Source organism: Mustelus asterias, unplaced genomic scaffold, assembly GCF_964213995.1.
Source record: "Mustelus asterias unplaced genomic scaffold, sMusAst1.hap1.1 HAP1_SCAFFOLD_490, whole genome shotgun sequence".
Lineage (NCBI taxonomy): Eukaryota > Metazoa > Chordata > Chondrichthyes > Carcharhiniformes > Triakidae > Mustelus > Mustelus asterias.
The window spans coordinates 69,132-94,511 of record NW_027590442.1 but is presented as its reverse complement, the minus strand read 5'-3'; the positions used below and the strand labels follow the sequence as shown (position 1 = coordinate 94,511).

Below are 25,380 nucleotides of genomic sequence, written 5' to 3'. Positions count from 1 at the left end.
TACGCGCGCGCGCTCACACGCACGCGCTCACACGCACCCATACGCGCGCGCGCTCACACGCACCCATACGCGCGCGCGCTCACACGCACCCATACGCGCGCGCGCGCTCACACGCACCCATACGCGCGCGCGCTCACACGCACCCATACGCGCGCGCGCTCACACGCACCCATACGCGCGCGCGCTCACACGCACCCATACGCGCGCGCGCTCACACGCACCCATACGCGCGCGCGCTCACACGCACCCATACGCGCGCGCGCTCACACGCACCCATACGCGCGCGCGCTCACACGCACCCATACGCGCACGCCCCCATACGCGCCCGCTCACACGCGCCCATACACGCGCGCGCTCACACGCGCCCACACGCGCGCGCTCACACGCGCCCACACGCGCGCGCTCACACACGCCCACACGCGCCCGCTCACACACGCCCACACGCGCGCGCTCACACACGCCCACACGCGCGCGCTCACACACGCCCACACGCGCGCGCTCACACACGCCCACACGCGCGCGCTCACACACGCCCACACGCGCGCGCTCACACACGCCCACGCTCACACACGCCCACACGCGCGCGCTCACACACGCCCACACGCGCGCGCTCACACACGCCCACACGCGCGCGCTCACACACGCCCACACGCGCGCGCTCACACACGCCCACACGCGCGCGCTCACACACGCCCACACGCGCGCGCTCACACACGCCCACACGCGCGCGCTCACACACGCCCACACGCGCGCGCTCACACACGCCCACACGCGCGCGCTCACACACGCCCACACGCGCGCGCTCACACACGCCCACACGCGCGCGCTCACACACGCCCACACGCGCGCGCTCACACACGCCCACACGCGCGCGCTCACACACGCCCACACGCGCGCGCTCACACACGCCCACACGCGCGCGCTCACACACGCCCACACGCGCGCGCTCACACACGCCCACACGCGCGCGCCCACACGCCCGCGCTCACACACGCCCACACGCGCGCGCGCTCACACACGCCCACACGCGCGCGCTCACACACGCCCACACGCGCGCGCTCACACAAGCCCACACGCGCGCGCTCACACACGCCCACACGCGCGCGCTCACACACGCCCACACGCGCGCGCTCACACACGCCCACACGCGCGCGCTCACACACGCCCACACGCGCGCGCTCACACACGCCCACACGCGCGCGCTCACACACGCCCACACGCGCGCGCTCACACACGCCCACACGCGCGCGCTCACACACGCCCACACGCGCGCGCTCACACACGCCCACACGCGCGCGCTCACACACGCCCATACGCGCGCGCTCTCACACGCCCATACGCGCGCGCTCTCACACACCCATACGCGCGCGCTCTCACACGCCCATACGCGCGCGCTCACACACGCCCATACGCGCGCGCTCACACACACCCATACGCGCGCGCTCTCACACACCCATACGCGCGCGCTCACACACACCCATACGCGCGCGCTCACACACACCCATACGCGCGCGCTCACACACACCCATACGCGCGCGCTCACACACACCCATACGCGCGCGCGCTCACACACACCCATACGCGCGTGCGCACACACACCCAAAGAACAACAAAGAACAATACAGCACAGGAACAGGCCCTTCGGCCCTCCAAGCCCGCGCCGCTCCATGGTCCAAACTAGACCATTCTTTTGCATCCCTCCATTCCCACTCCGTTCATATGGCTGTCTAGATAAGTCTTAAACGTTCCCACTGTGTCCGCCTCCACCACCTTGCCTGGCAGCGCATTCCAGGCCCCCACCACCCTCTGTGTAAAATATGTCCGTCTGATATCTGTGTTAAACCTCCCCCCCTTCACCTTGACCCTATGACCCCTCGTGAACGTCACCACCGACCTGGGGAAAAGCTTCCCACCGTTCACCCTATCTATGCCTTTCATAATTTTATACACCTCTATTAAGTCTCCCCTCATCCTCCGTCTTTCCAGGGAGAACAACCCCAGTTTCCCCAATCTCTCCTCATAACCAAGCCCCTCCATACCAGGCAACATCCTGGTAAACCTCCTCTGTACTCTCTCTAACGCCTCCACGTCCTTCTGGTAGTGTGGCGACCAGAACTGGACGCAGTATTCCAAATGCAGCCGAACCAATGTTCTATACATCTGCAACATCAGACCCCAACTTTTATACTCTATGCCCCCGTACACACACACACACACGCCCCCGTACACACACACACACACGCCCCCGTACACACACACACACGCGCCCCCGTACACACACACACACGCGCCCCCGTACACACACACACACACACGCCCCCGTACACACACACACACACACGCCCCCGTACACACACACACACGCGCCCCCGTACACACACACACACGCGCCCCCGTACACACACACACACACACGCCCCCGTACACACACACACACGCCCCCGTACACACACGCGCCCCCGTACACACACACACACGCGCCCCCGTACACACACACACACACGCCCCCGTACACACACACACACGCGCCCCCGTACACACACACACACGCGCCCCCGTACACACACACACACACGCCCCCGTACACACACACACACGCGCCCCCGTACACACACACACACGCGCCCCCGTACACACACGCGCCCCCGTACACACACACACACGCGCCCCCGTACACACACGCGCCCCCGTACACACACACACACGCGCCCCCGTACACACACACACACGCGCCCCCGTACACACACACACACGCGCCCCCGTACACACACACACACGCGCCCCCGTACACACACACACACACGCCCCCGTACACACACACACACGCGCCCCCGTACACACACACACACGCGCCCCCGTACACACACACACACACGCCCCCGTACACACACACACACGCGCCCCCGTACACACACACACACACGCCCCCGTACACACACACACGCGCCCCCGTACACACACACACACGCGCCCCCGTACACACACACACACGCGCCCCCGTACACACACACACGCGCCCCCGTACACACACACACACGCCCCCGTACACACACACACACGCCCCCGTACACACACACACACGCCCCCGTACACACACACACACACACACACGCCCCCGTACACACACACACGCGCCCCCGTACACACACACACGCGCCCCCGTACACACACACACGCGCCCCCGTACACACACACACACACGCCCCCGTACACACACACACACGCCCCCGTACACACACACACACGCCCCCGTACACACACACACACACACACACACGCCCCCGTACACACACACACACGCCCCCGTACACACACACACACACACACACACACGCCCCCGTACACACACACACACGCCCCCGTACACACACACACGCGCCCCCGTACACACACACACGCGCCCCCGTACACACACACACACGCCCCCGTACACACACACACACACACACACACGCCCCCGTACACACACACACACGCCCCCGTACACACACACACGCGCCCCCGTACACACACACACGCGCCCCCGTACACACACACACACACACACACACACACGCCCCCGTACACACACACACACACGCCCCCGTACACACACACACGCGCCCCCGTACACACACACACACGCCCCCGTACACACACACACACACGCCCCCGTACACACACACACGCGCCCCCGTACACACACACACGCGCCCCCGTACACACACACACGCGCCCCCGTACACACACACACGCGCCCCCGTACACACACACACACACACGCCCCCGTACACACACACACGCGCCCCCGTACACACACACACACACACACACACACACACGCCCCCGTACACACACACACACGCCCCCGTACACACACACACACACACACGCGCCCCCGTACACACACACACGCGCCCCCGTACACACACACACACGCCCCCGTACACACACACACACGCCCCCGTACACACACACACACGCCCCCGTACACACACACACGCGCCCCCGTACACACACACACACGCCCCCGTACACACACACACACACACACACACACACGCCCCCGTACACACACACACGCGCCCCCGTACACACACACACACACACACACACGCCCCCGTACACACACACACACGCCCCCGTACACACACACACACGCCCCCGTACACACACACACACACACACGCGCCCCCGTACACACACACACGCGCCCCCGTACACACACACACACACACACACACACGCCCCCGTACACACACACACACACACACACACACACACACGCCCCCGTACACACACACACACGCCCCCGTACACACACACACACACACACACACACGCCCCCGTACACACACACACACGCCCCCGTACACACACACACGCCCCCGTACACACACACACACACACGCCCCCGTACACACACACACACACACGCCCCCGTACACACACACACACACACACACGCCCCCGTACACACGCACACACACACCCACACACACCCACACACACCCACACACACCCACACACACCCACACACACCCACACACACCCACACACACCCACACACACTCACACACCCATACATCTCTGACGGAAATCTTTGTCTCTTCATTGGACACAGGTGAGGTCCCTGAGGATTGGAGGGTTGCGAATGTGGTCCCGTTGTTTAAGAAGGGTAGCAGGGATAACCCAGGTAATTATAGGCCGGTGAGCTTGACATCCGTGGTAGGGAAGTTGTTGGAGAGGATTCTTAGAGACAGGATGTATGTGTATTTAGGATGGAACTGTCTCATTAAAGAACAAAGAACAATACAGCACAGGAACAGGCCCTTCGGCCCTCCAAGCCCGCACCGCTCCCTGCTCCAAACTAGACCATTCTTTTGTATCCCTCCATTCTCACTCCGTTCATGTGGCGATCTGGATAAGTCTTAAACATCCCCAGTGTGTCCGCCTCCACCACCTTGCCCGGCAGTGCACGAGTGACAGACAGCATGGTTTTGTAAGAGGGAGGTCGTGCTTCACAAAGTTGGAGTTTTTTGAGGAAGTGACAAAAACGGTTGATGAAGGAAGGGCCGTGGATGTCGTCTATATGGATTTCAGTAAGGCATTTGACAAAGTCCCACATGGCAGGTTGGTTAAGAAGGTTAAGGCTCATGGGATACAAGTAGAAGTGGCTCGATGGATGGAGAACTGGCTTGGCCACAGGAGACAGAGGGTAGTGGTCGAAGGGTCTTTTTCTGGCTGGAGGTCTGTGACCAGTGGTGTTCCGCAGGGCTCTGTACTGGGACCTCTGCTATTTGTGATATATATAAATGATTTGGAAGAAGGTGTAACTGGTGTAATCAGCAAGTTTGCGGATGACACGAAGATGGCTAGAATAGCGGATAGCGAAGAGCATTGTCGGACAATACAGCAGGATATAGATAGGCTGGAAAATTGGGCGGAGAAATGGCAGATGGAAGTTAATTCAGATAAATACAAAGTGATGCATTTTGGAAGAACTAATGTAGGGGGGGAGTTATACAATAAATGGCAGAGCCATCAAGAGTATAGAAACACAGAGGGACCGAGGTGTGCAAGTCCACAAATCCTTGAAGGTGGCAGCACAGGTGGGGAAGGTGGTGAAGAAGGCATATGGTATGCTTGCCTTTATAGGACGGGGTATAGAGTATAAAAGCTGGAGTCTGATGATGCAGCTGTATAGAACGCTGGTTAGGCCACATTTGGAGTACTGCGTCCAGTTCTGGTCGCCGCACTACCAGAAGGACGTGGAGGCGTTAGAGAGAGTGCAGAGAAGGTTTAACCAGGATGTTGCCTGGTATGGAGGGGCTTAGCTATGAGGAGAGTTTGGGTAAACTGGGCTTGTTCTCCCTGGGAAGACAGAGAATGAGGGGAGACCTAATAGAGGTGTACAAAATTAAGAAGGGTATAGATAGGGTGAACGGTGAGAAGCTTTTTCCCAGGTCGGAGGTGACGATCACGAGGGGTCACGGGCTCAAGGTGAGAGGGGCGAAGTATAACTCGGATATCAGAGGGACGTTTTTTACACAGAGAGTGGTGGGGGCCTGGAATGCGCTGCCAAGTAGGGTGGTGGAGGCAGGCACGCTGACATCGTTTAAGACTTACCTGGATAGTCACATGAGCAGCCGGGGAATGGAGGGATACAAACGATTGGTCTAGTTGGACCAATGAGCGGCACAGGCTTGGAGGGCCGAAGGGCCTGTTTCCCGTGCTGTACTGTTCTTGTGCGCACACACACCCCCGTACACACAGGCCCGCGCGCGCGCGCACAACCCCACACACACACCCCCATACCCACACACACACCCCCATACCCACACACACAACCCCATACCCACACACACAACCCCATACCCACACACACAACCCCATACCCACACACACAACCCCATACCCACACACACAACGCCATACCCACACACACAACGCCATACCCACACACACACCCCCATACCCACACACACACCCCCATACCCACACACACACCCCCAAGGTTGGTTAGGGCAAGTTTAGGGCCAGTTATAGATGGCAGAGGGAAGTTATGTGTGGAACCGGAGGAGATTGGTGAAGCATTGAACCAATATTTCTCTTCGGTGTTCACGCAAGGGGACATGAATATAGCTGAGGAGGACACTGGGTTGCAGGGGAGTAGAATAGACAGTATTACAGTTGATAAGGAGGATGTGCAGGATATTCTGGACGGTCTGAAAATAGATAAATCCCCTGGTCCGGATGGGATTTATCCAAGGATTCTCTGGGAGGCAAGAGAAGTGATTGCAGAGCCTCTGGCTCTGATCTTCAGGTCGTCGTTGGCCTCTGGTATAGTACCAGAAGATTGGAGGTTAGCGAATGTTGTCCCATTGTTTAAGAAGGGGAACAGAGACTTCCCCGGGAATTATAGACCGGTGAGTCTCACTTCTGTTGTCGGCAAGATGTTGGAAAAAATTATAAGGGATAGGATTTATAGTTATTTGGAGAGTAATGAATTGATAGGTGATAGTCAGCATGGTTTTGTGGTAGGTAGGTCGTGCCTTACTAACCTTATTGAGTTTTTTGAGAAAGTGACCAAGGAGGTGGATGGGGGCAAGGCAGTGGACGTGGTATATATGGATTTTAGTAAGGCGTTTGATAAGGTTCACCATGGTAGGCTTCTGCAGAAAATGCAGATGTATGGGATTGGGGGTGATCTAGGAAATTGGATCAGGAATTGGCTAGCGGATAGGAAACAGAGGGTGGTGGTTGATAGTAAATATTCATCATGGAGTGCGGTTACAAGTGGTGTACCTCAGGGATCTGTTTTGGGGCCACTGCTGTTTGTAATATTTATTAATGATCTGGATGAGGGTATAGTTGGGTGGATTAGCAAATTTGCTGATGACACCAAAGTCGGTGGTGTGGTAGACAGTGAGGAAGGGTGTCGTAGTTTGCAGGAAGACTTAGACAGGTTGCAAAGTTGGGCCGAGAGGTGGCGGATGGAGTTTAATGCGGAGAAGTGTGAGGTAATTCACTTTGGTAGGAATAACAGATGTGTTGAGTATAGGGCTAACGGGAGGACTTTGAATAGTGTGGAGGAGCAGAGGGATCTAGGTGTATGTGTGCATAGATCCCTGAAAGTTGGGAATCAAGTAGATAAGGTTGTTAAGAAGGCATATGGTGTCTTGGCGTTTATTGGTAGGGGGATTGAATTTAGGAGTCGTAGCGTTATGTTGCAACTGTACACAACTCTGGTGCGGCCGCACTTGGAGTACTGTGTGCAGTTCTGGTCCCCACATTACAGGAAGGATGTGGAGGCTTTGGAGAGGGTGCAGAGGAGGTTTACCAGGATGTTGCCTGGTATGGAGGGGAGATCCTATGAGGAGAGGCTGAGGGATTTGGGATTGTTTTCGCTGGAAAGGCGGCGGCTAAGAGGGGATCTTATTGAAACATATAAGATGATTAGAGGTTTAGATAGGGTGGATAGTGATAGCCTTTTTCCTCTGATGGAGAAATCCAGCACGAGGGGGCATGGCTTTAAATTGAGGGGGGGTAGTTATAGAACCGATGTCAGGGGTAGGTTCTTTACCCAGAGGGTGGTGAGGGATTGGAATGCCCTGCCAGCATCAGTTGTAAATGCGCCTAGTTTGGGGGCGTTTAAGAGATCCGTAGATAGGTTCATGGACGAAAAGAAATTGGTTTAGGTTGGAGGGTCACAGTTTTTTTTTTTTATTTATTTTTTTTTTTAACTGGTCGGTGCAACATCGTGGGCCGAAGGGCCTGTTCTGCGCTGTAATGTTCTATGTTCTATGTTCTATTATTATTTGGGGGCCTATAGACCACGCCTACTAGTGTCTTTCTCCCCCTACTATTCCTTATCTCTACCCATAACATAGAACATAGAACAGTACAGCACAGAACAGGCCCATCGGCCCACGATGTTGTGCCAAGCTTTATCTGAAACCAAGATCAAGCTATCCCACTCCCTATCATCCTGGTGTGCTCCATGTGCCTATCCAATAACCGCTTAAATGTTCCTAAAGTGTCTGACTGTCACTATCACTGCAGGCAGTCCATTCCACACCCCAACCACTCTCTGCATAAACAACCTACCTCTGATATCCTTCCTATATCTCCCACCATGAACCCTATAGTTATGCCCCCTTGTACTAGCTCCATCCACCCGAGGAAATAGTATTTGAACGTTCACTCTATCTATCCCCTTCATCATTTTATAAACCTCTATTAAGTCTCCCCTCAGCCTCCTCCGCTCCAGAGAGAACAGCCCTAGCTCCCTCAACCTTTCCTCATAAGACCGACACTCCAAACCAGGCAGCATCCTGGTAAATCTCCTCTGCACTCTTTCCAGCGCTTCCACATCCTTCTTATAGTGAGGTGACCAGAACTGCACACAATATTCCAAATGTGGTCTCACCAAGGTCCTGTACAGTTGCAGCATAACCCCACGGCTCTTAAACTCCAACCCCCTGTTAATAAAAGCTAACACACTATAGGCCTTCTTCACAGCTCTATCCACTTGAGTGGCCACCTTTAGAGATCTGTGGATATGGACCCCAAGATCTCTCTGTTCCTCCACAGTCTTCAGAACCCTACCTTTGACCCTGTAATCCACATTTAAATTAGTCCTACCAAAATGAATCACCTCACATTTATCAGGGTTAAATTCCATTTGCATTTTCAGCCCAGCTTTGCATCCTATCTATGTCTCTTTGCAGCCTACAACAGCCCTCCACCTCATCCACTACTCCACCAATCTTGGTGTCATCAGCAAATTTACTGATCCACCCTTCAGCCCCCTCCTCTCGGTCATTAATAAAAATCACAAAGAGCAGAGGACCAAGCACTGATCCCTGTGGCACTCTGCTAGCAACCTGCCTCCTGTCCGAAAATTTTCCATCCACCACCACCCTCTGTCTTCGATCAGATAGCCAGTTACCTATCCAATCGGCCAACTTTCCCTCTATCCCACACCTCCTTACTTTCATCATAAGCCGACCATGGGGGACCTTATCAAACGCCTTACTAAAATCCATGTATATGACATCAACTGCCCTACCTTCATCAACACACTTAGTTACCTCCTCAAAAAATTCTATCAAATTTGTGAGGCACGACTTGCCCTTCACGAATCTGTGCTGACTATCCCAGATTAATCCGCATCTTTCTAAATGGTCGTAAATCCCATCACCAAGGACCTTTTCCATCAATTTACCAACCACCGAAGTAAGACTAACCGGTCTATAATTACCAGGGTCATTTCTATTCCCTTTCTTAAACAGAGGAACAACATTCGCCATTCTCCAGTCCTCTGGCACCATCCCCGTATTCAGTAAGAAGTTTAACACCAGGTTAAAGTCCAACCGGTTTATTTGGTAGCAAAAGCCACATAAACTACCAAATAAATTTATTTGCTACCAAATAAACCTATTGGACTTTAACCTGTTGTTAAACTTCTTACTGTGTTTACCCCAGTCCAACGCCGGCATCTCCACATCATTATCTTTTATTAACAGAGCTACCCCACCACCTTTTCCTTCCTGTCTATTCTTCCTAAATGCCTGGATATCCCCTGGTAATTCCTCTTACCTCTGCACCCTCCCCCCCATAAATTAGTTTAAAGCCCGATCTACAGCCCTAGTGATACGATTCGCTAGGACTCTGGTCCCAGCACGGTTCAAACGGAGACCATCCCATCTATACAGGTCCCATCTGCCCAAATACTGGTGCCAATGCCCCATGAATCCGAACCCATTCCTCCCACACCAATCCTTGAGCCACGCATTCGTCTCCTTAATCCTATTAACCCTGCACCAATTTGCGCGTGGCTCAGGTAGTAATCCAGAGGTCACCACCTTGTTGGTTCTGCTTTTTAATTTGTTCCCCAGCTCTTCGTACTCCCTCTGTAGATCCTTAGTTCCTGTTTTGTCGATGTCATTGGCACCTACATGGACCACGACAACTGGATTTTCACCCTCCCACTCCAAATTCCTCTGCAGCCCAGATGATACATCCTGGACCCGAGCACCAGGCAGGCAACACAACCTACGGTATTGCTTCTCCTGGTCACAGAGAACAGTGTCTGTGCCGTTAACTACACTATCCCCAATTACTACTACATTTCTCTCTGATTTCTCCGTTCCAGCAGCACCCTGGTACTGCCGACAGTTTGCTCGTCCTTCTCGCAGTCATTTTTCCCATCTACACTGGTGGCAAGAACCTCAAATCTGTTGCACAGATTTAAGGGCTGAGGTTCTTGGGACTTTACCTCCCACAAACTACTTCCTTCCCTCCCCCCGCTGCCCGCCGCCTTCCCTCCCCCCGCTGCCCGCCGCCTTCCCTCCCCCCACTGCCCGCCGCCTTCCCTCCCCCCACTGCCCGCCGCCTTCCCTCCCCCCACTGCCCGCCGCCTTCCCTCCCCCCTCTGCCCGCCGCCTTCCCTCCCCCCACTGCCCGCCGCCTTCCCTCCCCCCACTGCCCGCCGCCTTCCCTCCCCCCACTGCCCGCCGCCTTCCCTCCCCCCACTGCCCGCCGCCTTCCCTCCCCCCACTGCCCGCCGCCTTCCCTCCCCCCACTGCCCGCCGCCTTCCCTCCCCCCACTGCCCGCCGCCTTCCCTCCCCCCACTGCCCGCCGCCTTCCCTCCCCCCACTGCCCGCCGCCTTCCCTCCCCCCACTGCCCGCCGCCTTCCCTCCCCCCACTGCCCGCCGCCTTCCCTCCCCCCACTGCCCGCCGCCTTCCCTCCCCCCACTGCCCGCCGCCTTCTCTCCCCCCACTGCCCGCCGCCTTCTCTCCCCCCACTGCCCGCCGCCTTCTCTCCCCCCACTGCCCGCCGCCTTCTCTCCCCCCCACTGCCCGCCGCCTTCTCTCCCCCCACTGCCCGCCGCCTTCTCTGCCCCAACTGCCCGCCGCCTTCTCTCCCCCCACTGCCCGCCGCCTTCTCTCCCCCCACTGCCCGCCTTCTTCCCCCCACTGCCCGCCTTCTTCCCCCCACTGCCCGCCACACTCCCTGTTGTCCCTGACCCCCAGCTAAGTTAAGAACAAAGAACAGTACAGCACAGGAAACAGGCCCTTCGGCCCTCCAAGCCTGTGCTGCTCCTTGGTCCAACTAGACCAATCGTTTGTATCCCTCCATTCCCAGGCTGCTCATGTCAGGTTAGTCAGTCTAAGGGCCATGACTTTCTCTTTATACACATTATCCAGATAGCTCTCCCCTTCCCTGATAAGCCTCAGTGTCTGTAGCTCAGAGTCCAGTTCATCTACCTTGAGCTGGAGATCCTCCAGCAACCAGCACTTACTGCAGACATGGTCCCTGGGGTCCACCCTGGGGTCCACCCTGGGGTCCACCCTGGGGTCCACCCTGGGGTCCACCCTGGGGTCCACCCTGGGGTCCACCCTGGGGTCCACCCTGGGGTCCACCCTGGGGTCCACCCTGGGGTCCACCCTGGGGTCCACCCTGGGGTCCACTTGCTCCCACATCATGCAGAAGCAGCACATTACATATCCCTCCATACCAATTTACCTTGTATAAGTTGGTGTAATTTAAAAGTGAAACCCTACCCTGCCTCTGCCTGTCCTCGCCGAAGCTCCGTGAGCCAAAGCCAGTTCACACTCTACTCCCCGCTCCCGACGCTGCCCGCTCCCGACGCTGCCCGCTCCCGACGCTGCCCGCTCCCGACGCTGCCCGCTCCCGACGCTGCCCGCTCCCGACGCCGCCCGCTCCCGACGCCGCCCGCTCCCGACGCCGCCCGCTCCCGACGCTGCCCGCTCCCGCGCTGCCCGCTCCCGACGCTGCCCGCTCCCGACGCTGCCCGCTCCCGCGCTGCCCGCTCCCGACGCTGCCCGCTCCCGACGCTGCCCGCTCCCGACGCTGCCCGCTCCCGCGCTGCCCGCTCCCGACGCTGCCCGCTCCCGACGCTGCCCGCTCCCGACGCTGCCCGCTCCCGACGCTGCCCGCTCCCGACGCTGCCCGCTGTATAGAGTGACTTTTATACTAAAAACACACAATCTCCCAGAATCCCCTGCGGCCTACTCCCACTTCCTTTAGTTTAAACCCTTGAAAAAAAGCCCGCGAAAAAACGGATTAAATAAATAAATAAATCACAGCACTTTACTCACCCTCAGCACTGCTGCTGAGAATCTCTCCCTCTGTCCTGCTCCAGTCGAACATACGCGCACACCCCCAGACGCACCCAGACGCACGCACCCAGACGCACGCACCCAGACGCACGCACCCAGACACACACACACACGCACCCAGACACACACACACACGCACCCAGACACACACACACACGCACCCAGACACACACACACACGCACCCAGACACACACACACACGCACCCAGACACACACACACACGCACCCAGACACACACACACGCACCCAGACACACACACACGCACCCAGACACACACACACGCACCCAGACACACACACACGCACCCAGACACACACACACGCACCCAGACACACACACACGCACCCAGACACACACACACGCACCCAGACACACACACACGCACCCAGACACACACACACGCACCCAGACACACACACACGCACCCAGACACACACACACGCACCCAGACACACACACACGCACCCAGACACACACACACGCACCCAGACACACACACACGCACCCAGACACACACACACGCACCCAGACACACACACACGCACCCAGACACACACACACACCCAGACACACACACACACACCCAGACACGCGCGCACCCCCAGACACACACGCGCGCACCCCCAGACACACACGCGCGCACCCCCAGACACACACGCGCGCACCCCCAGACACACACGCGCGCACCCCCAGACACACACGCGCGCACACCCAGACACACACGCGCGCACACCCAGACACACACGCGCGCACACCCAGACACACACGCGCGCACACCCAGACACACACGCGCGCACACCCAGACACACACGCGCGCACACCCAGACACACACGCGCGCACACCCAGACACACACGCGCGCACACCCAGACACACACGCGCGCACACCCAGACACACACGCGCGCACACCCAGACACACACGCGCGCACACCCAGACACACACGCGCGCACACCCAGGCACACACGCGCGCACACCCAGGCACACACGCGCGCACACCCAGGCACACACGCGCGCACACCCAGGCACACACGCGCGCACACCCAGGCACACACGCGCGCACACCCAGGCACACACGCGCGCACACCCAGGCACACACGCGCGCACACCCAGGCACACACGCGCGCACACCCAGGCACACACGCGCGCACACCCAGGCACACACGCGCGCACACCCAGGCGCGCGCGCACACCCAGACGCGCGCGCACACCCAGACGCGCGCGCACACCCAGACGCGCGCGCACACCCAGACGCGCGCGCACACCCAGACGCGCGCGCACACCCAGACACGCGCGCGCACACCCAGACACGCGCGCGCACACCCAGACACGCGCGCGCACACCCAGACACGCGCGCGCACACCCAGACACGCGCGCGCACACCCAGACACGCGCGCGCACACCCAGACACGCGCGCGCACACCCAGACACGCGCGCACACACCCAGACACGCGCGCACACACCCAGACACGCGCGCACACACCCAGACACGCGCGCACACACCCAGACACGCGCGCACACACCCAGACACGCGCGCACACACCCAGACACGCGCGCACACACCCAGACACGCGCGCACACACCCAGACACGCGCGCACACACCCAGACACGCGCGCACACACCCAGACACGCGCGCACACTACCCACACACCCATACACACCCATACACAGATACACAGATACACACCCATACACAGATACACACACCCATACACAGATACACACACCCATACACAGATACACACACCCATACACAGATACACACACCCATACACAGATACACACACCCATACACAGATACACACACCCATACACAGATACACACACCCATACACAGATACACACACCCATACACAGATACACACACCCATACACATAACATCCACACACCCATACACAACCACCCACGCATCCCACCCACGCACCCCACCCACGCACCCCACCCACGCACCCATACACAGATACACACACCCATTCACTCCACACTCAGGCTGAACAGGCTAAACAACAGGCGCGGCACAGCGGCACAGTGGTTAGCACTGCTGTTTCAGTACCAGGCACCCGGGCCAGCATGGTGGCACAGTGGTTAGCACTGCTCTCTCACAGAGCCAGGGACCCGGGGCAGCACGGTGACACAGTGGTTAGCACTGCTGCCTCACAGTGCCAGGGACCCGGGGCAGCACGGTGACACAGTGGTTAGCACCGCTGTCTCACAGCGCCAGAGACCCGGGGCAGCACGGTGACACAGTGGTTAGCACTGCTCCCTCACAGTGCCAGGGACCCGGGGCAGCACGGTGACACAGTGGTTAGCACTGCTCTCTCACAGTGCCAGGGACCCGGGGCAGCACGGTGACACAGTGGTTAGCACTGCTGCCTCACAGCGCCAGGGACCCGGGGCAGCACGGTGACACAGTGGTTAGCACTGCTGCCTCACAGCGCCAGGGACCCGGGGCAGCACGGTGGCACAGTGGTTAGCACTGCTCTCTCACAGTGCCAGGGACCTGGGACGGCACGGTGGCACAGTGGTTAGCACTGCTGCCTCACAGCACCAGGGACTCGGGTTCAATTCCCGGCTTGGGTTACTGTCTGTGTGGAGTTTACACATTCTTCCCCTGTCTGCGTGGGTTTCCTCCGGGCGCTCTGGTTTCCTCCCACAGTCTAAAAGACGTGCTGGTTAGGGTGCATTGACCCGAACAGGCGCCGGAGTGTGGCAACTCGGGGAATTTCACAGTAATTTCATTGCTGTGTTAATGTAAGCCTTACTTGTGACCAAGAGATAAACTTTAAATTTCCTTCCCTCAGAGGGTCCGAGTCTTTTAACTCTCTTGCCCAGAAGGGCAGTGAAGGCTGGGACACTGCTTTTTCCAAGGCCAAGGTTCCTGCAGATTAGTCACTGACAAGAGAGATAAGGGTTACGGGGAACACTCAGGTCAGCCACGATCTCACGAAATGGCGGAGCAGGCTCCAAATGACTGACTCCAAATGCAGACTCTTCTCTCATTTCTTCATGGCATGAGGATATCACTAGCTAGGCCAGCATTTATTGCCCATCCTTAATTGCCCTTAAGAAGGTGGTGATGAGCTGCCTTCCTGAACCACCCTGCAGATTAGGGCACACGGAGTTGGGGGTAGTGTGTTAAAGTGGATTGGGGACTGGCTATCCGACAGGAAGCAAAGAGTCGGAATAAATGGGTGTTTTTCCGGTTGGAGGAAGCTCCATCTGACGAAGGAGCTGTGCTCCGAAAGCTTATAGTATTTGCTACCAAATAAACCTGTTGGACTTTAACCTGGTGTTGTGAGACTTCTTACTGTTCTTCCATTGAGCCAGTGTCTAATCCAATTTACTACCTCCCCATGTATACCTAGCGACTGAACCTTCCTAACTAACCTCCCATGAGGGACCTTGTCAAAGGCCTTGCTGAAATCCAGGTAGACAACATCCACCGCCTTCCCTTCATCCACTTTCCTGGTAAATGCTTTTTAAAAGACAAAATTGTACCCACCTCTACTACTACCTCTGGCAGCTTGTTCCAGACACTCACCACTCTCTGTGTGAAAAAAATTGCCCCTCTGGACACGTTCGTATCTCTCCCCTCTCATCTTAAACCTGTGCCCTCCAGTTTTAGACTCCCATATCCCTGAATGTTATGATGTGCCAAGTACTCATCCTGGTACTTTTTAAACAATGTGAGGCATCCCGCCTCCACCACCCTCCCAGGCAGCGCATTCCAGACCGTCACCACCCTCTGGGTAAAAAGGTTTTTCCTCAAATCCCCCCGAAACCTCCCACCCCTCACCTTGAACCAATGTTTATAAATTGTACACCTTGCTCAAGTCAGCACTAGCCTCTGACCTGCTCTGGTAGCCACAGTATTGATATGGCTAGTCCAGTTCAGTTTCTGGTCAATGGTAACACCCAGGATGTCAATAATGGGGGATTCAGCTATGGTAATTCCATTATAGCGTCATAGAGTCACAGTGGTTTACAGCATGGAAACAGCCCCTTCCAGCCATGTGACAATAATAAAGCAAATCCAAGGATTTGTCCCCTGATACCCATCGATTCCAGTTTCACTCGGGCTCCTTGATGCCGCACTCGGTCGAATGCGGCCTTGATGTCAGGGGCTGTCACTCTCACTTCACCTCTGGAATTCAGCTTTTTTGTCCATGTTTGAACCAAGGCTGTAATGAGGTCAGGAGCTGAGTGACCCTGGCGAAACCCAAACTGGGCCTCACTGAGCAGGTTATTGCTGAGCAGGTGCTGCTTGATAGCACTGTCGATGACCCCTTCCATCACTTTACTGATGATCGAGAGTAGACTGATTGGGCGGTAATTGGCCGGGTTGGGGTTGTCCTGTTTCTTGTGTACTGGACATATCTGCACAATTCCCACATTAATGCTATAGAGATGGGGAAAATGCTCTAGGGATGAGGTTAATACTGTAAGAAACATAGAAAGTAGAAGCAGGAGGAGGCCATTCGGCCCTTCGAGTCTGCTCTGCCATTCACTATGATCATGGCTGATCATCAAATTCAATATCCAGATCCCCCCCCCTTCCCCGCATATCCCTTGATCCCTTTAGCCCCAAGAGCGATATCTAATTTCTTCTTGAAATCAGACAATGTTTTGGTCCCAACGACATTCTGTGGGAGTGAATTCCACACATTCACCACCCTCTGTGTGAAGAAATTTCTCCTCACCTCAGATATAAAAGGTTTACCCCTTATCCTCAAACTACGACCCCTAGTTCACATTTCAAGAACAAATTAACGAGAGTACTTACTTGACGAGTGGCCTCCGAGCCCGATTCACAGCATCCAGATCAGTGAATCGCAAGTCCAGCTGGCAACCAACAAGAAGGATCGGTGTCCGCGGGCAAAAGTGCCGGATTTCAGGGAACCACATTGTCTTCACATTACGCAGAGAGTTCGGGTTTGCCAATGAGAAACACAGCACCACGACATCAGACCTGGGAGAAACACAGGACCACTACATCAGACCTGGGAGAAACACAGCACCACTACATCAGACCTGGGAGAAACACAGGACCACTACATCAGACCTGGGAGAAACACAGGACCACTACATCAGACCTGGGAGAAACACAGGACCACTACATCAGACCTGGGAGAAACACAGGACCACTACATCAGACCTGGGAGAAACACAGCACCACTACATCAGACCTGGGAGAAACACAGGACCACTACATCAGACCTGGGAGAAACACAGGACCACTACATCAGACCTGGGAGAAACACAGGACCACTACATCAGACCTGGGAGAAACACAGGATCACAACATCAGACCTGGGAGAAACACAGGACCACTACATCAGACCTATGAGAAACACAGGATCACAACATCAGACCTGGGAGAAACACAGCACCACTACATCAGACCTATGAGAAACACAGGATCACAACATCAGACCTGGGAGAAACACAGCACCACTACATCAGACCTGGGAGAAACACAGGACCACTACATCAGACCTGGGAGAAACACAGGACCACTACATCAGACCTGGGAGAAACACAGGATCACAACATCAGACCTATGAGAAACACAGCACCACTACATCAGACCTGGGAGAAACACAGGACCACTACATCAGACCTGGGAGAAACACAGGACCACTACATCAGACCTGGGAGAAACACAGGACCACTACATCAGACCTGGGAGAAACACAGGACCACTACATCAGACCTGGGAGAAACACAGGACCACTACATCAGACCTGGGAGAAACACAGGACCACTACATCAGACCTGGGAGAAACACAGGATCACAACATCAGACCTGGGAGAAACACAGGATCACAACATCAGACCTGGGAGAAACACAGGATCACAACATCAGACCTGGGAGAAACACAGCACCACTACATTAGACCTGGGAGAAACACAGGACCACTACATCAGACCTGGGAGAAACACAGCACCGCTACATTAGACCTGGGAGAAACACAGGATCACAACATCAGACCTGGGAGAAACACAGCACCACTACATCAGACCTGGGAGAAACACAGCACCGCTACATTAGACCTGGGAGAAACACAGCACCGCTACATTAGACCTCGACAAGAGATGAAATTGCTGGGCCTCTAACAGTAATCTTTGTTTCTTCACTGGACACAGGTGAGGTCCCAGAGGACTGGAGGATAGCTAATGTGGTCCCGTTATTTAAGAAGGGTAGCAAGGATAACCCGGGTAATTATAGGCCAGTGAGCTTGACGTCTATGGTACGGAAATTGTTGGAGAAGATTCTTAGAGATAGGCTCTATACACATTTAGAACTGAATAGTCTCATTAGAACATAGAAAAAATACAGCACAAACAGGCCCTTCGGCCCACAAGTTGCGCCGGTCACGTCCCTACCTACCTAGGCTTATATATAGGCTTACCTATAACCCTCAATCCTATTAAGTCCCATGTACTCATCCAGAAGTCTCTTAAAAGACCCTATCGAGTTTGCCTCCACCACCACTGACGGCAGCCGATTCCACTCACCCACCACCCTCTGAGTGAAAAATTTACCCCTGACATCTCCTCTGTACCTACTCCCCAGCACCTTAAACCTGTGTCCTCTCGTAGCAGCCATTTCAGCCCTGGGAAAAAGCCTCCGAGAATCCACCTGATCTATACCTCTCAACATCTTGTACACCTCTATCGGGTCACCTCTCATCCTTCGTCTCTCCAAGGAGAAAAGACCGAGCTCCCTCAGCCTATCCTCATAAGGCATGCCAACCAATCCAGACAATATCCTTGTAAATCTTCTCTGCACCCTTTCAATCATTTCCACATCCCTCCTGTAATGAGGCAACCAGAACTGAGCACAGTACTCCAAGTGGGGTCTGACGAGGGTCTTATAAAGCTGCATCATTATCTCCCAACTCCTAAACTCAATCCCTCGATTGATGAAGGCCAGCACACCATACGCCTTCTTAACCACCTCCTCCACCTGCGGGGCCGATTTAAGAGTCCTATGGACCCGGACCCTAAGGTCCTTCTGATCCTCTACATTGCTAAGAGTCTTACCCTTGATATTATACTCCTTCCTCCCATTTGACCTGCCAAAATGGACCACTACACATTTATCTGGGTTGAAGTCCATCTGCCACTTCTCCGCCCAGTCTTGCATCCTATCTATGTCACACTGCAGTTTCTGACATCCCTCCAACCTATCTACAACACCACCAACCTTCGTGTCGTCGGCTAACTTACCAACCCATCCCTCCACTTCCTCATCCAGGTCATTTATGAAAATGACAAACAGCAAGGGTCCCAGAACAGATCCCTGGGGCACTCCACTGGTGACCGACCTCCATTCAGAAAAAGACCTGTCTACAACCACTCTCTACCTTTTGCAGGCAAGCCAGTTCTGGATCCACAAGGCAACAGCCCCTTGGATCCCATGCCCTCTCACTTTCTCGAGAAGTCTTGCATGGGGACCTATCGAACACCTTGCTGAAGTCCATGTAAACCACATCTACCGCTTTTCCTTCGTCAATGTGTTGAGTCACATTAGCGATAGACAGCATGGTTTTGCACGAGGGAGGTCATGCCTCACAAATTTGGTTGAGTTTTTTGAGGAGGTGACAAAAAAGATTGACGAGGGAAGGGCCGTGGATGTCGTCTACATGGAGTTTAGTAAAGCGTTTGACAAGGTCCCTCATGGCAGGATGGTGCAAAAGGTTAAATCTCATGGGATAAAAGGTGAACTAGCTAGATGGGTGGAGAACTGGCTTAGCCACAGAAGACAGAGGGTAGCAGTGGAGGGGTGTTTTTCTGATTGGAGGTCTGTGACTAGTGGTGTTCCGCAGGGCTCTGTACTGGGACCTCTGCTGTTTGTGATATATATAAATGATTTGGAGGAAGATGTAGCTGATCTGATCAGTAAGTTTGCAGGCGACACAAAGATTGCTGGAGTTGCGGATAGTGATGAACATGGTCAGAGAATACAGCAGGATATAGATAGGGTGGAAAATTGGGCGGAGAAATGGCAGATGGAATTCAATCCAGATAAATGCGAAGTGATGGATTTTGGTAGATCTAATGCAGGGGGGAGCTATACAATAAATGGCAGAACCATCAGGAATATAGACACACAGAGGGACCTGGGTGTGCAAGTCCACAGATCCTTAAAGGTGGCAGCACAGGTGGAAAAGGTGGTGAAGAAGGCATATGGCATGCTTGCCTTTATTGGACGGGGCATAGAGTATAAAAGTTGGGGTCTGATGTTGCAGCTGTTTAGAACGTTGGTTAGGCCACATTTGGAATACTGTGTCCAGTTCTGGTCGCCACACTACCAGAAAGACGTGGAGGCTTTGGAGAGAGTGCAGAGAAGGTTTACCAGGATATTGCCTGGTGTGGAGGGTATTAGCTATGTGGTGAGATTGAGTAAACTAGGGTTGTTCTCCCTGGAAAGACGGAGGTTGAGGGGTGACCTAATAGAAGTTTATAAAATTATGAAGGGCATAGATAGGGTGAACAGTTGGAAGCTTTTTCCCAGGTCAGAAATGACAAACACAAGGGGTCACAAGTTCAAGGTGAGGGGGGCAAGGTTCAATACAGATATGCGGGGGACGTATTTTACACAGAGGGTGGTGGGGGCCTGGAATGCGCTGCTGGGCAAGGTGATTGAGGCGGACACGCTGGGATCATTTAAGACTTATCTAGATAGCCACATGAACAGACTGGGAATAGAGGGATACAATCGGATGGTCTAGTTAGGAACACATGATCGGTGCAGGCTTGGAGGGCCGAAGGGCCTGTTCCTGTGCTGTATTGTTCTTTGTTTGTTTAATGAGAAACACAGGACCACTACATCAGACGAGCGAGAAACACAGCACCACTACATCAGACCTGGGAGAAACACAGCACCACTACATTACACCTATGAGAAACACAGGACCACTACATTACACCTATGAGAAACACAGGACCACTACATTACACCTATGAGAAACACAGCACCACTACATCAGACCTGGGAGAAACACAGCACCACTACATTACACCTATGAGAAACACAGGACCACTACATTACACCTATGAGAAACACAGGACCACTACATTACACCTATGAGAAACACAGCACCACTACATCAGACCTGGGAGAAACACAGCACCACTACATTACACCTATGAGAAACACAGGACCACTACATTACACCTATGAGAAACACAGCACCACTACATTAGACCTATGAGAAACACAGGACCTCTACATCAGATTGGGAGAAACACGGCAGCACGACATCAGACATGCGAGAATAGAAACATAGGGTCCCACATGTTTTTGTGGGGAGCTGGTGGAAATCAGCATTAGAAGGGAAATGGTTTTGGGGAAATTGATGGGATTCAAACATAGAAACTAGAAGCAGGAGGAGGCCATTCGGCCCTTCGAGCCTGTTCCGCCAATCATTTTGATCATGGCCGATCATCAAATTCAATATCCTGATCTCCCCTTCCCCCCCATATCCCTTGATCCCTTTTGCCCCAAGAGCGAAATCTAATTTCTTCTCGCTACGAGAGGACACAGGTTTAAGGTGCTGGGGAGTAGGTACAGAGGAGATGTCAGGGGTAAGTTTTTCACTCAGAGGGTGGTGGGTGAGTGGAATCGGCTGACGTCGGTGGTGGTGGAGGCAAACTCGTTGGGGTCTTTTAAGAGACTTCTGGATGAGTACATGGGATTTAATGGGATTGAGGGCTATAGATAGGCCTAGAGGTAGGGATATGATCAGCGCAACTTGTGGGCCGAAGGGCCTGTTTGTGCTGTGGCTTTCTATGTTCTAAATCACACAATGCTTAGGCCTCACCTACATTCTGTGGTAGTGAATTCCACACATTCACCACCCTCTGGGTGAAGGTGGATAAATCTCCAGGATCTGAAAGAGTCATCGATTTTACAGCATGGAAACAGGCCCTTTGGCCTAACTTGTCCATGCTGCTCTTTTTTTTAAACCATTAAGCTAGTCCCGATTATCCCAACGGGTGGTTAGCACTGCTCACAGCTCCGGGGCCTGGGTTCGATTCCCGGCTTGGGTCAGTGTGTGTGTGTGTGTGGACTTTGCACGTTCTCCCCGTGTCTGTGTGGGTTTCCTCCGGGTGCTCCGGTTTCCTCCCACAGTCTGCAGACCCGGACAGGCTTCAGAGCGCGGTGACTAGGGGAATTTCACAGTAACTTCATTGCAGTGTTAATGTAAGCCTCACTTGTGACTAATAAATAAACATTAAAAAATCTTTTACTTTAAAAAAAAATGTCCTCATTCAGCCCTTATCCCTCTATACTCATCTTACCGCATGGTAGGTTGTTGCATAAGGTTAAATCTCATGGGATCCAGAGGTATCGAAATGGATACAAAATTGGCTTCTTGACAGAAGACAGAGGGTGGTTGTAGAGGGTTGTTTTTCAAACTGGAGGCCTGTGACCAGTGGTGTGCCTCAGGGATCAGTGCTGGGCCCACTGTTTTGTCATTTATATCAATGATTTGGATGAGAATATAGGAGGCATGGTTAGTAAGTTTGCAAATGACACCAAGATTGGTGGCATAGTGGACAGTGAAGAAAGGTATCTCCAGTAGTGGGAAGTTGTGCGTGGAGTCTGAAGAGATAGGAGAGGCACTAAATGAATATTTTTCATCAGTATTCACACTGGAGAGGGACAGTTGTCGAGGGGAGTACTGAGATGCAGGCTGTTGGACTGGATGGGATTGATGTTCATAAGGAGGTGTTAGCAATTCTGGAGAGGGTAAAAATAGATAAGTCCCCTGGGCCGGATGGGATTTATCCTAGGATTCTCTGGGAGGCTAGAGAGGGGATTGCAGAGCCTTTGGCTTTGATCTTTGTGTCGTCATTGTCTACAGGAACAGTGCCAGAAGACTGGAGGATAGCAAATGTTGTCCCCTTGTTCAAGAAGGGGAGTAGGGACAACCCTGGTAATTATAGACCGGTGAGCCTTACTTCTGTTGTGGGCAAAGTTTTGGAAAGGATTATAAGAGATAGGATTTATAATCATCTAGAAAGGAATAATTTGATTAGGGATAGTCAGCACGGTTTTGTGAAGGGTAGGTCGTGCCTCACAAACCTTATTGAGTTCTTTGAGAAGGTGACCAAAGAGGTGGATGAGGGTAAAGCGGTTGATGTGGTGTATATGGATTTCAGCAAAGCGTTTGTTAAGGTTCCCCATGGTAAGCTTTTGCAGAAAATACGGACACATGGGATTGAGGGTGATTTAGTGGTTTGGATCAGGAATTGGCTAGCTGTAAGAAAACAGAGGGTGGTGGTTGATGGGAAATATTCATTCTGGAGCTGAGTTATTAGTGGTGTACCGCAAGGATCTGTTTTGGGGCCACTGCTGTTTGTCATTTTTATTAATGACCTGGATGAGGGCGTGGAAGGATGGATTAGTAAATTTGCGGATGACATTAAAGTCGGTGGAGTTGTAGACAGTGCGGAGGGAAGTGGCAGGTTACAGAGGGACATAGATAAGCTGCAGAGCTGGGCTGAGAGGTGGCAAATGGAGTTTAATGCGGAAAAGTGTGAGGTGATTCACTTTGGAAGGAGTAACAGGGATACAGAGTACTGGGCTAATGGTAAGATACTTGGTAGTGTGGATGAACAGAGGGATCTGGGTGTCCATGTGCATAGATCCCTGAAAGTTGGCACCGAGGCGTACGGTGTGTTAGCTTTTATTGGTAGAGGGATTGAGTTTCGGAACCAGGAGGTCATGCTGCAACTGTACAAAACGTCCTTGACCCTGGAACCAGGGAAGCAACACACAATCCTGGAGTCTCGATCGTGAACAAAAGAAGAACAAAGAACAGTACAGCACAGGAAACAGGCCCTTCGGCCCTCCAAGCCTGTGCCGCTCCTTGGCCCAACTAGACCAATCGTTTGTATCCCTCCATTCCCAGGCTGCTCATGTGACTATCCAGGTAAGTCTTAAACGATGTCAGCGTGCCTGCCTCCACCACCCTACTTGGCAGCGCATTCCAGGCCCCCATCACCCTCTGTGTAAAAAACGTCCCTCTGATGTCTGAGTTATACTTCGCCCCTCTCAGCTTGATCCCGTGACCCCTCGTGATCGTCACCTCCGACCTGGGAAAAAGCTTCCCACTGTTCACCCTATCTATACCCTTCATAATCTTGTATACCTCTATTAGATCTCCCCTCATTCTCCGTCTTTCCAAGGAGAACAACCCCAGTCTACCCAATCTCTCCTCATAGCTAAGACCCTCCATACCAGGCAACATCCTGGTAAACCTTCTCTGCACTCTCTCCAGTGCCTCCACGTCCTTCTGGTAGTGCGGCGACCAGAACTGGACGCAGTACTCCAAATGCGGCCTAACCAGCGTTCTATACAGCTGCATCATCAGACTCCAGCTTTTATACTCTATACCCCGTCCTATAAAGGCAAGCATACCATATGCCTTCTTCACCACCTTCTCCACCTGTGTTGCCACCTTCAAGGATTTGTGGACTTGCACACCTAGGTCCCTCTGTGTTTCTATACTCCTGATGACTCTGCCATTTATTGTATAACTCCTCCCTACATTATTTCTTCCAAAATGCATCACTTCGCATTTATCCGGATTAAATTCCATCTGCCACCTCTCCGCCCAATTTTCCAGCCTATCTATATCCTGCTGTATTGCCCGACAATGCTCTTCGCTATCCGCAATTCCAGCCATCTTTGTGTCATCCGCAAACTTGCTGATTACACCAGTTACACC

The 25,380-nt window shown here is 54.2% G+C and overlaps 1 protein-coding gene across 2 annotated transcripts in view; it reads right to left on the bottom strand.

Moving 5' to 3' along the window:
• LOC144486846 (rho-related BTB domain-containing protein 2-like) overlaps positions 1–25,380 on the bottom strand; it is a 289,061-nt gene that overhangs the window by 224,152 nt on the left and 39,529 nt on the right. For both annotated transcript variants that reach the window (XM_078204866.1, XM_078204867.1), the window contains exon 4: positions 17,418–17,603. In XM_078204866.1, coding sequence (XP_078060992.1) covers positions 17,418–17,603 — 186 coding nt within the window. The remainder of the gene's footprint in view (positions 1–17,417; positions 17,604–25,380) is intronic.